Source organism: Sesamum indicum, linkage group LG15, assembly GCF_000512975.1.
Source record: "Sesamum indicum cultivar Zhongzhi No. 13 linkage group LG15, S_indicum_v1.0, whole genome shotgun sequence".
NCBI lineage: Eukaryota > Viridiplantae > Streptophyta > Magnoliopsida > Lamiales > Pedaliaceae > Sesamum > Sesamum indicum.
The window spans coordinates 8,744,558-8,762,630 of record NC_026159.1 but is presented as its reverse complement, the minus strand read 5'-3'; the positions used below and the strand labels follow the sequence as shown (position 1 = coordinate 8,762,630).

The 18,073-nt window shown below is 29.6% G+C and overlaps 1 protein-coding gene across 3 annotated transcripts in view; it reads left to right on the top strand.

The window, feature by feature from the left end:
* The window catches only part of LOC105178267 (serine carboxypeptidase-like 18), a 10,947-nt gene continuing 6,875 nt past the window's right edge, over window positions 14,002-18,073 (top strand). For 2 of the 3 annotated variants that reach the window (XM_011101714.2, XM_011101713.2), the window contains exons 1-4: window positions 14,003-14,281; window positions 15,581-15,831; window positions 15,934-16,079; window positions 16,596-16,672. In XM_011101714.2, coding sequence (XP_011100016.1) covers window positions 15,701-15,831; window positions 15,934-16,079; window positions 16,596-16,672 — 354 coding nt within the window. In that variant the 5' untranslated portion in view covers window positions 14,003-14,281; window positions 15,581-15,700. Of the gene's footprint in view, window positions 14,282-15,580; window positions 15,832-15,933; window positions 16,080-16,595; window positions 16,673-18,073 lie in introns of all 3 variants that reach the window. The other variant, XM_020699322.1, reaches the window with a different exon arrangement.

Below are 18,073 nucleotides of genomic sequence, written 5' to 3'. Positions count from 1 at the left end.
CATCATCACCGACAAGGGAAAACCTTTCTACAACAAGTCGATGGATAAATTATGCACGTAATTCGGCTTCAAGCAACATAACTCTTCAATGTACAACACAGCGGCGGCGGAAGCATTTAATAAAACCCTTTGCAACCTCTTGAAGAAGGTAGTGTCAAAGTTGAAGAGGGACTGGCACGAGAAGATAGGAGAAGCATTGTGGGCATACTGGACACACATCATACCGCTACTTAAGCTACTCCATATTCCTTAACCTATGGTGTTGAGATTGTGCTTCATTTGGAAAGTCAAATACCTTCTCTTCACATTGCAATACAAGAAGGATTCACTGTTGAGGACGACGCCCTCTGAGATTAGAAGAACTAGAACCGTTGGATGGGAAAAGGCTTGAAGCTCAGCAACAACTCCAGTTCTATCAAGCCCGCACCACAGTCGTTCCAAGACAAAGATTTGATTTTAGTAGTCAGACGACCAATCACGCTTACACAACGAATGAAAAACAAGTTTGTGTCAAAATGGGACTGCCCTTACGTGGTGAAAGAAGTTTACACAATTGGTGCCTGCAAGCTGGTCGACAAAGATGGCTTGCGGATTGGTTCCATAAACGGTAAATTCCTGAAGTGTTACTACCCATGAAGGATATACTACATGAGGCACGAGACTAAACTGCATGTTACTCCTAGCCCACATGAGTATAAATTTTTGCACAGTGCCCTTCTTGTAATTAAAAAAAAAAAAAGAAAGAAGAGAATTCAATTTTTTCTTAACTCTTGATCCCTTCGCCGGGTACATAGGCAGCTTGGGTATGTTCACTCAAGTTTAGTTATATTTTTAAAAAAAAAAAGAAAAAGAAAAAGAAAAAGAGAAGAGAGAATCAACGACTAGTCACGTCTTCGATAAAAATTGATATATTCTTCGCTGGGCCTTGAAGGGGGGCATCTATTTATATTAAAATATTTTGTAATAAATTACCAATTAAAAGCCCAAATAAATTAGCTCATAATTAGTTCCAAAACAAAAGTCCATAATAAATTTTTGTTTTTCATATTTTCAAGACCATAAATTCATGAGGTCATACCAAGTGGATGCCAAACAAATATTTTCTAACTAAACTATTTTTATAAATTTTCACACCTAATGCATGTGAAACAAAGTGCATTTTCACCCTTATAAGGACGATTTGGTGATAAAGACTTTATTTAGCTTGCAATAAACTTTATTTGCATTGATAGTCCAAAAACATAGCAAATTTAGTCATTTTCTCACTCCACCGTTAATAACTAATGGCACAACCCATAAATTTTCATGTAGCAATCAGCTGATAATTTTTTATAGGGAAAATCACTACATTATGTTTACGTGCATGCAGTAAAAAGCTAAATCAAGCATCGCATAGTAAAAAAAGATAAACCTAAATTATATGCTTATCCTTTAGAAATTCTCCCCAAATCTTGATCTTTCAATATCAAGTATGTTCTATGCATAAAAATTGGGTGGGTTAGGAAAGATTTCGAAAGGATAAGCAGATGATTTAGGGGGCTATATAGGAATTCTTTTTTATTAATTCGACTATTAGTTTGGCATTTTAACTGCATATATATGATAATCATGTGGTGATTTTTTGGACTAAAATAACTATCAGCCAACGGTCACGTGAAGATCACGTGGTTATGCCTTTAGTTTCAATGATGGAATTTGCTACATTTTTGGACTAGCAGTGAAAGTTTTAACAAAATTTGGGGTAAAAATAAAATCCCATAAAATAAGGGATCAAAGTTGAAATGACTCAATTTTATGGACCAATTTTACAATTTTATGCCCCCACTCAGGGGGACCATTGTCATGTATATATATACTAGCCATCGTAGTACACATTACTTGTGCATATATAATTGAATAGATTCAATATAAATTTTTTCAATCAAAATCAGTATATGGTTAAAAGTGGAGCAAATGATGAACATAAGTTAAATAGAGGATAAATATGATAGTATATATAATGGCATTAAACGATAATATGGACCAGTTAAAATAGATAAGTAACAATGGTGTTGCAAATATTTTAAGATTATAATTGGTATTTTAAAATTTGAAGTTGTTATATTACAAATCTCCAGTTGTGAGGGAGAAGCGATTTTCTTTTCTATACTAATTAAATAGCGATCGTGATACGCAGCCCCTACGTGCATATAATAAATTATTTTTCATGCTCTAAAATACGTTATAAATAAAAATCAAATATATGATCCAACACATCACATTTAAAAAAGAAAAAAAGAATGAATGAATGAATAAAAAGAAAATCAACTTAAGGGTAATATTGATACAATAAAAACAGTAATGTAAGTGTCACAAATTGCCATTTGTGAGTAAGAAGTATCTTTTATATTAATATAGATATAGTTATATTATTTTTTTTCGATTCATTTGGATCATTTTAAATTCAAAGAATTTGAAATTCTTCGACTTTATTTTTTAATTATATTTATTAAATAAAAAAATATTTATTTTAGTCCGTTAAATATACCTAATCCGCCTCCAAAACCTCGAAATCCCCCTAAGCTGCCGTCGCCTACCCTTCTCCCCAACCCCAGCACCCCTTACAGGGCATCGCCTAGACCAACATCGTCCAGAGGTGGAGAGCTGACGGCTTCGCCCCTCCACTGTAGTGGGTGACGGTTGAGGGGGGTGGAATGCCGTGGTCCTCCTATGTAGCAGTGGCGTCCAATTCATTTTAATTAATTTGTTTTTAATCAAATTTTAGTTAATTTGTCTTTATTTAATTTGATTAAAATAATTAAATTATTAAAAGTAATTAAAAGAAATTTAAAATTTTTAAACTCAATAATAACTTTTATTAAAATATATTTAAACTAAATAATTATTCAAATTAATTAATAAAATATAATTTTATAATTAATTAATATTTAGTCATAAAAATATTTAATTTGAAAACTGAAATTATTATATTAATTTTTGCATTGAAATTATAATTTAATTTTTTAATTTGAAATTATAAAATTTATAATTTTATATATTTTTTTTACAATTTTAATATTAAAAAAATATCCAGTCATCATAAACGGCCAATGTCGTTACACGTGGCTATACGCGTGTATAAATTACCGAAAGTTCAACAACTCCCACGTGCCACGTAGGCAATTCTCGACTAGCTTTCAGAATCTCATCAAAATATTCCCTACAAAATTCTAAATCGAACTAAATTTCACTAGATTACAAAACTTAAAAGACTAAAAAAATATGAGCACGGTTACCAAATTAAAATTAATATCAAACATACTTAGCAGATCAAAAAAATAATTTTTCCCATTAAATATTAGTAGATTTAAGATTATGTTGATACCCAATCATTTAAAATCTTTTCCCCAAATTTAAATCCACCAAATATAGCTCGGGGAATCTGGTCTGAGACTCTGATGTACGAGGCAAAGATTATCACAAGCCTTGAACTGTTACTCGTGTTGTTGTGCTTTGGGTTCGGTTCAAATTGTTTTGGTCCTAATGGTACAGCAAACACCAACTGCCAAGAGAGCTTTTGGGCTAAATTAAAGATGCAAATCAAATAGAAACCATGGCCTTGTCAGTTTTTTAGAATTTATACTAATATTAAAAAAGAGAGACCGTCCGCTCTCACAAATGACAGTTAGTGGTACCGTTACATTAATTTTTTAATATAATAATTATACTCCTATGAAGAATATAACACGACGTTTACTTTTCTTTCTCTCTTTCTTTGTTTATTTTTTAAAAAAATGATTTGTTAGTTTATATATTTTATTATTTACAGTATATTTCAAAATATAAAATACTATTTATTTTATACACGTAGGAAAAGCATGTTATGATAGCTAGTAAAAAAATTAAATGCGCTTGTTTTGTACATTTTGTAGGAAAATATTTTCATCATCTTCCCACCTTAATTGTTATTATATTTACTAGTTGGCACGTCGTCCTGTATGTACATAATAAATAAGATTTCATACTTTAAATTGTATTATAAATAAAAATAAAATATATAGACCAATACAACACATATCAGAATAAAATGAAAGAAAAGAAAAGAGAACCAATTTAAGGGAATTATCGGCACAAAAAATGAATTGATGTAGCAGTGTCGAAAACTATTGTTTCTGACTGAAAAACTCCTTTACTTTTCATATTAACTAGTCGTTGTGGTACGTTGTTCCTGCGTGCATATAATGAATAATTTTTTTACGTACTTTAAAATATATTAGAAATGCTATTATAGATAATATATATATATATATAAATCAATACTTTTCATTAAAAATAAAAAAGAAGAAAGAATAAAAAAACTAATTCATTAGTTAATATAAAATTTGAAAAGTTAAATAAATTAGTTATTTTATCGGTTGAAGGGCATTTTTGACTTTATGAAGAATTGGTACAACGGTGTCATTAACTGCTGATTGTAAGTATGGAATACCTTATCGTTTAATGTAGTATAGATATAAATATATTTTTTGATAAAATAATAATATTTATTTTTAATAATACATTAATATAACGCGACAAATAAGTTTCAGTGAGTGAAAAATATAGTTATTACTTCTATTGAAATAAAAATTACATTGATTTTACACCATTGATAATTATAAATAAATCCTCATAAATTAATTCAAATGAATTATTTCATTTCTACACAAAAATCTATACAAAAATACAAATGCATCTTTCGTCTTAAAAACTGAAAATTGGAGCATAACAGAAGAATCGATACAGTCCGAAACTTGGCAGAGCACAATGGAAGCATGAAAATAAGCATATTTAAATTCTAAATCAAAAGGGAACTTATCCCTTAATTTTGGGTGTTCGACACTCAACAAGCATTAAACAAGTTTGAAATCAAACAATTGGTTATTGTAACATAGAACAACGGAAATATAATCACGAAATTTTACCTTTTCGATTTGAAACTTTTTTCAAGCTTTTCTCCTTCAACCCTGTGTTCATGCAAAGTCCAACGAGACCTCCTTCACCAGACCTTGCTTTTGCCTTGCTTGATGCTCCGATCGAGCTAGCTATGTTCCAGAGCCAGAACTCGTAATCCACCAAAATCACATAGAACACGAGGGCCAGGACGAAATCAGAGCTCCCCAAAGCCGAAAGCGAGGACCGGAGCTCGAAAACAAGCCTTGAATTCACATTCAATAAACAGAAAAGCTCACGTCGAACACATAAAACACCACAAGATGGTTTACACAAATCCTTGCTAGAGGTAAGGTGTATGTAGTATAAGAGATTTGATTATACTATTAATTGAGGGCACCTTTACTTCTGTGGTAATGATAAGGACTTGATTAATTAAAAAGTGATTGTACTTGTGATTACCTATTTGGTGATTGTTAAGTTTTATGTTTACTATATATTATTATGTAGTTGATTTGGATTTATAATATATGCCTAATTTGCTTACTATGAACTATTGTGAATTTGATAACTTTTCTTTTTCCGTAAATAACCTTTGGAACTGTAACGAGTTGTCAACATCAGCTCACTGTTTAGGTAGCTTCCAAATCCTCAAAGGTCATTATCTTCTTCTTCTGTTGCAATCTATTTCCCTAAAAAAAGAAGAGCATTTTCAGTTTCCACAGAAGGTAGGCCTTGGAAAGCATTCCATGGTTTGTTGAGATTTGGTCTCCCTTCAATAAAATATTCTATCATTCTACCTTGGATCCTAAATCGGAGGTTGCCAGGTAATAGTATCGTTCACATTTTTTTTAGGTCATGTATTATACTTGTTGTTGGCTATTCCTATCTTTGTTCTATAGCTGGTGATCCACAATATTTAGAATATTTGAATGTTGAAAATTATGTTTTATAACTTTGCATCCGAGAAGCTTATATATATGTTTGGCGAATGATGCTTTATATTTTTTATTCTGCTTATTATTTGAAAAATATTGGAGTGGATACAGCTATGTTGTGATCCCTTAGTAAGAAAGCATTTAATTCGTGTTTTTATTTAATGCGCCATTTAGTAATTGCATATATTGACCCTATATTACTATAATTGCATATCAGCACACTTCATCATTGTGAAGAAATTGTTAATTTACCAAAAAATCTTTCAATGTGTTTCCTTCATTCTGCTTTGTCTCATACCTATGTCACTAAGTTTGGCCTCCTTTATGTAATGCAAAACTTAGTTGCACTTTGGAATTGGTATAATATGCAATAGTTTATAGGTTAAAGAATGTACCAAATAGCTATCCATTTGTAGTAGTATGACACATTAGTAAAAATATGGCTATTTTTGGGAAATGATATGATGCTTGTGTAATATTTAAAAAATTCTACACATGTTAGATGAATCGTAATCCCATAAATTCATCACAATCACATTCTAGTAGCGCTTCATGTACCAATCCGGCGTAATATATTTCCTTGGCCGAATCTAATATCGTGCGCACTTGTTTGTGTGGACTAGAGGTTGTTGTTCGTATGCCATGAAAAAACACTAATTTTGGTCGATGATTTTGAGGCTGCCCTGGTGAAGGAGTATGTAAAATTGACTTTAGTTCACCGTTAATTATATGTTTGCGATGTCGTCTTCTTGTTATAACGATTACTGCCAGTAATTTTTTTTAACCATTTGTATCTTCATGTAGGGGTCCTACTCCAATGTCTTTCAGTGAGTTGATCACTGATGTGTTGTAGCGGGAACAAAATAATATTTGATCTACTTGCTAGAATATCTGATAAAGAGAAACAAGTGAACGAGTTTCGTCAAATTGTTTCTATGAAGGAGTCCATGAAGCGTCGGATGATGACATATCTCTTGCTGGGTATTATAGTTGTCATCAGCGCTCTAGTCCTTGCAATTATGTACATTAAAGCGATGATGGCTTGCATGTGATTTTGATGTTATGTGGTAGACCTAAGCCTTCTTTTGGATTAAGTCGTCTATTTTGTTCTAGTAATTGTTAATTACAAGTCTAAGATACATACCTGTATCAGCCCCTGTTTTTGTGGACTGTGGGATCTCTATTGCATATCTTGATCCTATTAACTTTTGTTATTTTGGCCTGGTGAAGGCGAGGTTCTAATTTTATAAATGCTGTAGGACTCCATGCATAATTAGCTGTTTGTATATGTGTTTTACTTCACGAGAACGAACAAACTATGATTATTACTTAATATTCACATTTTTCTCTATATTTTATTGTGTTGTAACATTATATCCCAAGTTACTTATACTAACGGGTGGGTTAATGATAGTCACCCCTATTTTCAAAGTAATCTAAAATAAGACCACCAAAATTACTAGCCTATTAAATTAAATATTATGTTAATCTGATGTTTTTAGATTGTTTTGCAATTTTGAACTATCGTTTTGTTGTCGATAATCATATTTAACGTGTGGTTAGTTCATATTTAAGTGTTTATACAAATTACATATAATATTTATGTGTTTTTTGATAAAAGTATTTTTCAAACTGGAAGATCTTAAGCCATAAGAAAAATATATGTAATTACATAGCAACAATACACCCCATATAGCATATAATATCCGCTGAGGTTGCCAAAATTAAATTATCCACTAACCATATTTTACATTCATTCACTCCTTCATGTGATAAGATCTACTTCTGCAAGAAGAATTAAATTGGAGACTTTGCATTGTTAGGCAATATAAATTTGTCCTTTCTTGAATTCTCAATCTATTTTGCGTCGTCGGATGGAAATTACTTGTAATTGTAACTAAAATCTTGTCTGTGAAATCTCCATCTCCTGTGTAATTTTTTGAACTTTTCAAAAGCCTTGGAGTTACACTTAATTAAGTAAACATAATCACACCGTGAGTGATCATTGGTAAAGGTTATGAAGTACGTGAACCCACCCTCTGATTTGAGTGTCAAGTGGCCCACAGACATCTAAATGGATCAAATCCAATAGATCACTGGCAAGCTTGCTTTGTCCTACAAAGGACTTCTTGGTCATTTCCTCTTTCAGACAAGACTCACAAGCTGACAGGTTGTCCAAATCAATTATTTTTAGATATTTGAATCCACCAACTTTCTTATCCTATATTAAGAGATATCATAGGGTGGTAAATCGTATTTTTCCCTATTAATTAGAAAAATGACTATTTGAGCTACAAGAAATGTAACATTTAACCATATTTAATAATAAATAGTTATAGCGAATAATCATTGACTACTTTGTCGTAACGGTTGTTAGCGCTGATTTTGCTAGGGTTGCTAAAATATTTATCATATCTAAAAGCTGTTGCACATGTTTTTATTATGACCCTTAACTGTGGTAAACAATTTTTTCATAGTAAAAACTTCAATTCTTTGCATTGTTTTTATTTAACTATGATTAATAATTATTATTTACTACAGTTTTAACCCATAACTATTAATATTGTATTCGATACTAATCTTATTTTTCTAGTGTTAGTAATTCATTTACTTGTAACAAGTAGTTTGGGATATTCTGCATCAACGTTTCAATTTCATGTTTATTAAGTAATAACAAGTTTAAAGACTAATAGTCATTTTACTATTATACCCCATATAGGACAAGATTTCATATCAAATGTCACAAATCTAACTTGACTGATTCAAACCAGACAAACCACCAACATGGGATTCCTTCTTGTCCCCATGTCTTATTCCTCGGATTCTTCTTGTTTTTGTCCAATTTTAATCAATTCAAAACAGCAAAATGTAATCCCAAAAATAAAAATTTCTCATTAGGTGCGGGGGCATAGATGTCCTTTCCGAAATAATAACAATACAACATATATAACAATATTAATTTCTAACAAAAACACAAATCAGAATTGTTTTTATTTTTCTCAAATGCAGCAGATTGCATACTTTAAAGCGTAGTTTTTTTAGTTGGACGCCCGGAGACACTTCATGCCCATAATTGGCCTCTCTGTCACGTTCCGGGCCGTCCACCGTGAGAATTGTCTTCTGAACTCATCGAGTATATTTTGAAATTTGACTATCCGATTATCCACAACTCCCTAAAAATGATTAATATTCAATAAATTTACTTGAGTTTTGTTTTACCAAATCTTATATATTACTTATCTTATTAGTTCTTAACAAATTCACATTCCACGAGGCATCATACCACTAGAAAAAAAATAACTATTGGTTACCATTTTAATAGTTAGGAATTAAAAATCATCACAAATAATTTTTATTGATCACGGTTAAATAAATTGATGCAAAAACATAGATTTTCCACCAAGAAAAACTTATTTTTCATATAGCTAAAAAACATGGTAAAAATATTTGTCACGACAAATATTTTACACACCCTCACTTGATACCATAACCAAAAACCGTCACATAGTCGTGATCAATAATTATTTACTATAATTATTTTATTTTTAACCGTAACAATTAACTATAACTAAATATTAAATTTTTTTGTAATCCACTCTCTATGTGTGGTGGAAATTGCAGGAGTGGACTAGACTTGATATTTTCCTTTCCAAGAATTCAATGGATATTTACCCTCATTTTTTATCTCCAAATTATGTTTTTGACTTGATATTTTCCTTTTCATTTATGATTACCTACGCTTAGATTACTAAAAGTATTTCTTTTTTTTTTTTTTACAGTGAAACTCTAAAATAAAAGTTCATATATATATAGTGCTATAATTTTGAATTTTTAGTTTCATTAATTTTTTTAGTCAAATATAACATATTATATCATTTAATATATTAGAATATTTGCATGATAATATATCCATTTTTATCACTTATAATCCTATAAACTAGCGTATGCCGTAAGTATACTTGCATACTATCAGGGATAGAAGTGTAAATTCACGTGCACCATTAAGTTTTCTTGTCTTTGAAAAAGGATAAATGTGTGAAGGATCATCAATTCAACCAGAAAAAAAATAAAAATAAAAGCTTTTTTTAATTCATTGGATACTTTATTTTAAAAATAAAAATGCATTGGATATGTATAAATACGGATGTAGGGTTATCGTATGAAGGTCGTCGTACGATTTTTTCTTAGAATATTTATAATTTTTAAAACAAACTCTGAATCCGCTTTACCAATTCAGGGTCTTTACGATCCGACACCGATATATGTCAAACCCTATTATATATGAACTCATCGTGTCTATCTGATCATTTTACTATATGTGGTCCATACGAAATCGTAAAATTGAGGAAACCATAAATAGCCATATTCCATGTAGCAAACACAATTTTTGCTATCTTGATATTCTTACGAATTGATTTAAGAATCGAATAATTATAACTCGGGTCTTCTTGGCGTGGTTCTACGGCGACTTTTCTCGGCTTACAATTGGAATAATTGAGGTATATTTCACCCTTTTGGTTTGGTCTATTGTGTCAACCATCAATTTTGTCAATATTCTGTAAAATTCTATGAATAGTGACGATGCGTGCTAAAATTACGTTCAAGTTCCGTGCACGTACTTCTCTTCATTATATGAATCTGACATTTTTCTGATGTTATGTTAAAAAAAATATATTATTTTATATTGTAAATAAATATGAATTTTCATTATCAATTGATATTATGAATCACTTTCATATGGGCCTCATATAAAATGAGGAATTCGTGACATTTTTGTCCATCCAATTTGTGCACGTCTTGTGCATGTAGGTTCCTCCTTAAAGGGTCTTATTATTGAACACTTACACATCGATTTTTTTTTAATATAGATAATTTTAGATCGTGTTTTAAACCACTGGTTACGAGCTCAAATTTGTCTTTTACAATCGATTATTAGGTGGAGAAATGTTTCTTTATAAAATACTTTGGTAGGATCCTCTCGAAATCCATGTGGAATGGGGATGGGCAAGAAGGGAATCAACTCTAGTGGTGGTTGTTGTTTCAGAGTACTACAATGAAAAAAACGTGCTAGGGAAAATCTAATATTTGGTCCTACATATTAGATTCTGTTTAATTTTTGTCCCATTTATTATAAAATTTTAATTTTAGGATAATATCTTTTGATTATCTCAATTTTGATTCCGTCATTAAATAATTGACGGAATATGTTAATTGTCATTAAAAGAGGCACACACCTCTCATATGGTACCACTGAATGCATATTTGGGGAAAAATCATATTTTTTTTGTTCTAATTTCTTCCCCAAATTCTTTCTTCTGGGAAATTGCTTCTGCCAAAAATCCATCTTAATTAAACCTTTTTTTTTTTCAAATTCCCATCGAAGAAGCAAAGAAAAAGAGATTAATACTATAAAATTGAGTCTTCGTGACCCAAAGTTGAATGATTTTTCCTCTTTTTCATTTTGTGCAAGAAATTCACCTTCTTTCTCATTTCAACGATTTTTTCGCCCATGTTCACATTGTTGGGTCTTCCGATTATAGAAGTCGAATGACGCTAATTTTTTAGAAATTGAAACTGGTTTTGGATTGGAAGAGAGAAAATGGTGGAGTAACCCTAATTTCTATTTTTTTTCTCTCTTTTGTCAAGCCTAGTATATATTTTCCCTTAAATACACATCATGTGGAGGCATGTGCCTCTTTAACACCAATTAACGTATTCCGTCAATTATTTGATGGTGGGACCAAAATTTTGACAAATTAAAAAATATTATCCTAAAATTGAAAATTTTTATAATGAATAGAACCAAAATTGAATAGAACCTGATATAGAGTCAAATAAATATTATTGCAGTCAAATAACTTTTTTCTAATTAAACTATCGTTATAACAGTGAAGATAAACTTTATCACATGTATTAACGTGTGAAGATGTATAAAGGTAATTTGATCATAAAAAGATTAACTTGAGCTTCAATAATTAGTAATAAGTCACTTTGGGGTAAATATAAATTTCTATCCTTATCTTTTTGTTAATATCAGTAAATTTGATGAATTTTGATGGAGGGTTTATTTATCAGATGAAAGTAAACTTCAAGGATACTCAATGTAGTTTTTCGAACCACATGGAGCCTACATGTAATTGTATCTACTTTTAGAAGAGGAGCATATAATTATCTCTTTATTTTATTAATTTTATTTATTTATGTCAAATTTTTTGAAATATTATAAAAAAAATGTGCTTAATTAAACTAATAGTAAGACATAAATTTATAAGGGTTAAATAAACAGTTACCACCCCTGAAGTATCCACCCCATATCAATTACCCCTCTAAAATATTAAAACCTTAAAAACAAAATCCTGACTTTTACTTTTTAAGTTCAAAAACTCCATTTTACCCTTACAAAATTGCTTTGTAAAAAAACAATAAAGAAAATTTTAAAATGTGAAGATCACTATTTGTCTAATTCTAATTTCACTTGTTTATCTAGCTCTTTTTATTTTTTAATCCTAAAGTACCTATGACTCATTTTATTTTAGTTTTACTTACTTGTCAAACTAAGTTAAAAATAAATTTATACATATATAAAATATGACATTTATACATAAATATATTATGAATATATTAGTTCATCAGCTCTTTTAGTTTTAGTAATGGTATATTTGTTTACGTAAATATATAAATATATATATGTATAAATTTATTTTTAATTTTGTTAATTTTGGTTTTACAAGCAAGTGAAATTAAAATAAACTAAGCTCCAAGTATTTTAAAATTACGAAAGTTAATTGTATATACACGTATAAACTTATTCATCAAGCTCTTTTCATTTCAGTAATCCTAAAATACTTGGAGCTCATTTTTTAGTTTCACTTGCTTGTAAAATCAAATTAAAAATAATTTTATACATATATATACATTTATATATTTATTTAAACAAATATCAATTAATAAAAATATAGAATTTATATATATTTATAATATATATTCATATATATTATAATTATATTAATGTGGTATGAACTTTATGAGTGGTAGCTGTATTTAAACCCAACCTAGGGGTGGCAAGTGAGTCGAGCCGGCTCGTGAGACTTTGAGCTCGACTCGCGAGCTGGTGAATATATATATATATATATATTTATTTTATATTTTTATTTTTAAATTTTTTATATATTTAATTTTATATTTAATATTTGATCAGTTTTATAATTTAAATTGACCATATATTATAATTATTAATTAATATCATACATTTTATCTTGAATAATAATAAATTATGGTACTTTTATTTATGCATTTGATCTTTATATAAAAATAAATTTAATCAACAACTTAGTAAATTATAATTTTTTTATAATTAAAATTATTATAATATCTTTATGTCATATTTTAATATATATTTGTATTATGTTATACATTTTTTAAATTGACAAGTAATTCACTTATAATTTTTTTTATTTATAAATTTATGTCAAAATGTAGTAATTCCTACGAATTAAGCGAAAAATCATAATAATAATAACAATAATAATAATAATATCAACAACAATAATAATAATAATAATGATGATGATGATGGTTGAACTTCTAATTATTATTTTATTATATATATAATGAGATTCAAAAATTTAATCAATAATTACGATATCTTAAAATTCGGACACCTGATTCATACGAAATTTAAATATATACAAGACTGTATCTGTTAGATCATATCAGACGGTATGATTTAAAATCACGTGGCCTGATTCAACTATACACCGTCTTGAATGATTACTCTTATGTTTCGAGTATGATATCTTGACATCCGTATATTCAATAAGTTTAAAACTTTACGAAATGTATTTTTTTGTAAGTTTTATCATATATAACTTTGATCTAAATTTTGATGGCCCGATTAACCCATGTTGTTCAACAATATAAGACGATAGTTAAATCAATGTTATACTAACATTAATAAATATATAAATTTTGCAGATTGTGAACATATATTAATTTCAATTATATATATCTAAAATAATAATAACAATAATAGTTGTAGTAGTAGTAATAATAATAATAATAATAATAATAGTTGTAGTAATAATAATAATAATAATAATAATAATAATAGTAGTAGTAATACAAAAAGTCAAAAATCAAAACCCATCACTTTCTCTCTTTTGTTCTGGTTTCTTCTTCCTCTTTCTTTCTCTCTTTCTGTTTCTTCTCCATTCTTTCTCCTCTCAATTCTTCTCCAAACCCATCTCTTAGATTCCTAACTCCAAACTCACGGCAACAAGAACGGCAGGTCGGCAACGAGTACGTCGACGAGTACGCCGACGATCTTTCTCCTCATTTCTTCCCCAAACCTATCTCTTAGAACCCTAGTCCCAAACTCACGGCAACAAGGACGGTAAGTCGACAACGAGGACGGCGACGAGTACTGCTTTAAGGTAATCCTTCTCTCTGTTGCATTTTGCTTGTTCTTCTTTTTTTTGGTTTTGGGTGTGTTTTTAGCATCTTCTTTTTTTTTCTTGGGTTTGGTTGCGTTTTTAGGGGATTTGTTTAATTCTTGTTGTTAGATTCCTTTCCAGCCTTAGTTCCTTACAATTTTGTTTGCTTTGAGAGTTGTAATGTCGTAAGAAAGACCATTATCAATTAGTAACATTTCTGAATTTCCTATCGTCTCTTTCTTCTCTCCTTCCCACCTCCATTCTACTGCAATGTTATTCAAATTTTCTGCTACAATTTTCTGGAACAAGTTCTCGAGCTTGAGCTTGAACTCGAGCTCGACAGCTCAAGCTCGCTCGAGCTCGAGCTCAAAAATACTGTATCGAGCTCGAGCTCTACTTGGGCGAGCTCGTCGAGGTCGAGCTCGACAAAAATGGTCGAGCTCGACTCCTTGCGAGCTCTAACCCAACCTATAATAATGATTTAGAAAGGGAGGATGATGATAACCTTGTAGGGGCATAGGTCCCACATCTGACAGAAGCACAACGGTGGCGCCGACAGAAAAAATGAGGGGTGGTAGGAACATTACAAGTCCTCTCGTATAACTAATCCACTACTGCTAACCTACAGACGATGCCAGCAGTAAACTATAATGCAAACAATTTCCAAAAAGAAAAAATTATATTTATATCTCTTTCAAAAATTACCAATTATACATAAATCCTTTGATTCGATTTGGATAAAAATACTGATTATAGTAAAAAATTTATATAAAATTTTAATTTTTATTCTTTATTTAACATTCCTATGCAATAATTTTATACTTATAAAGGAGAAAAACTTAATGATGTTACCCTCACTCCATATATATTTTATTTTCAAAGAGAATGTAGTTGCAAGTACAAAATGTCTGTTTAGTCTCATAAAATAATAATAGCATAATTTTTTTTGTTACCACAATTATGACAGGTAAAGCTTTTAGTCTCATTAAACTCAAAAATCACGTCCTTTTAGTCCCAAAAACAAAACAAAATGATTTTGGGCATTTTTAGTTTCAAAATTATAGCACATTTTTAATTCCAAACAACGACTTTTTAGTCCCGAAATTACAACCCACGTGACTTTTTGGGACTAAAAGTACGTGATTATGAGTTTTATACAACTAAAAGCGTCACCTGTTATAGTTGTGATACTAAAATAAATTCTGCCGATTTTTTATGGGACTAAAAATGTATTTTGTCCGTAATTTCAATTAACCTTAACATAAATACTTCATGTTGGAACTACGATGATATATACAGGCAAGGAGGCGAGGAGTGGTTACTTTCCATAGATGAGTGATAGCTGGGCAGTCACTCACGCCTTTCACGTAGCTTATCCGTTGCCAGAGAAACTAAGTAAGAAGAAAGAGAGTAGGTAGGATGAAGTACTACTCTTCCTTCCATTTGCTTCTCTCTTTGCTTCTCCTTATCAACGCTACTGCCTCTTCACAATCCATCATCAATACCCTGCCCGGATTTCATGGAACCCTGCCCTTCAAGCTCGAAACCGGGTCAGTAATATATATATATATATGTATATATATGTACATGTTGTGGGTTTTGTATGTTTATCTTATTACAAAGAAATTATTAAGTGTTGCATGAAATATCAGATATATTGGCGTGGGAGAAGAAGATGAAGTGCAGCTGTTTTACTATTTCATTGAATCAGAAAATGACCCGCAAACAGATCCCCTGATACTATGGCTCACAGGGGGACCGGGTTGCTCCGGTTTTTCCGGGCTGGTTTATGAGATTGGTGGGTTTTTTTATACCAATCACACCGCAAATATATTGTATTTGTCTTATAATTGATTCAGGTCCGGTCAAATCCAATTTGGGTCAGAATTTCTCATTTTTTGGAAAATTTTATAAGTATTAGTGCGATCGAATCGAACCAATCACAGAGCGAGACTGATATACTTGCGATGTGATTAGTCGTTTTTCCTAAACTGTATATCAATCATACTATAAGTCCATTGCACGTGCTATACAATTGATTTAAGTTCAACCAAACCCATTTTGAATTAGAATTTTCCATTTTTTGGGAAATGCTTACTCAATAGTTTAATATATTTATCATATGATACATAATAAATCTACTGCACTTATTATATGATTTATTTAAATTCGGTCAAATCGAATAGGATTTCCCATATTCTTCTTCTTCTTGTTTCAATTTGCTTCCATGGGTCTTGGAAGAGGCAACATTTACTTGTAATTTGATTAAGTACGAGATTTTTTAGCAGAAATTCTGCCCTGATTTTGGATGTAGGTCCATTAGCTTTTGATGTTGAAGCTTTCGATGGAAGCTTTCCTTCTTTCATTACAAATCCGTATTCATGGACAAAGGTTAGTACTAAAATTCTTACTTTTATCGATATTATAAGAAAATATAAAATTAGTGACGAAAACAATCAAGTGACAATTTTAATATTATCACTAATTATATATATTTAATGATAATACAATTTTTTCTTATCACAAAAAGAAATTTCATGATTTTAATAATTACAATTATTTTGTAAAAATTGTTATTAACATGAATTCGTGACAAAAAAATATGCATTAAGTTGTCACTAAATACAATTAGTGACTAATGTATAGATACGATCTAGTGACAACAAATAATAGTTGTCACTATATTGTCACTAATTATATTTAGTAACAACTGTCTATACATTTTTTGTCGCTAATAATTATATAGTGACAAGACAAAATTTATTATCACTTAATATATATTTACTAGAAAGCATGACGTGTGATGCACATGTACAAATATATTTTTAGAGGTAAATATATCTATTATGTATAGTTAGTAATAAAAATATTAAGTTCATGATATCATTTATGTTTCTGTTATTGAAACATTAGTAGATATTGTTTAATTATATTTTTCAATAAATTGATAATGATTGTTTTAATTGATAAAAAAACTATTTACTTTATTATTTGTAATTTAATTTATATAATTGGTACAATTAAATAAAAGATATTCCTGCAAATTAAAATTTTGTATTTCGTGTTCACTAATGATTGTATTTCATTATACTGTATCAAATTCATTAATATGAAAATAAAAATAATAATATTAAAAGTAAGTTTATTTTTCTTTCATCCAACCATGTAAGTCTTATTTAGTTTAAAAAATTTACCATAGAAATGCTAGGATTTAGGCCTCAGATTGTGTTTACAAGAAATCTAATAAACACTTAACAATATACCCCATTAAGGTTACGAATGTTTTTTCACAATAGAAATAAACATTTAAAAGATTCTCACTATTTTAGATTTAATCATAAGTTGCACTTATTACTATTATTAAAATGATACGTCTATTATATTATAAAAAAAAATTACAATTTAAATTAAGTAATTATTTAATATTAATATTAAAATAAATTTAATTAGTCCAAAGAGAAGTGATTGAAATTTTTCAACAACACTTTAAATTTAATAAAATTGAGGGTACTTATTTCATATTTTTTTTTTTTGAAGTTTGGATTAATATTTACATGTTACTCATGATCATATGCTATTTATTTTAAATTTTACTGTGCCTTATTTTTTTATAAATATTTAAGATTTTTCCTAGCAAATTAAGCATGTTACAATTTTATTTGCCCATTTATCTTTTAGTTAGACTAGTCGTTGTTAAAAGCGGTCCCCGCGAGCATATAAAGAGAATCATAGTATGAGATCAAGAAAAAATAAATTATAAAAAGATATAAAATTAATTTAAGGAGAAAAGAA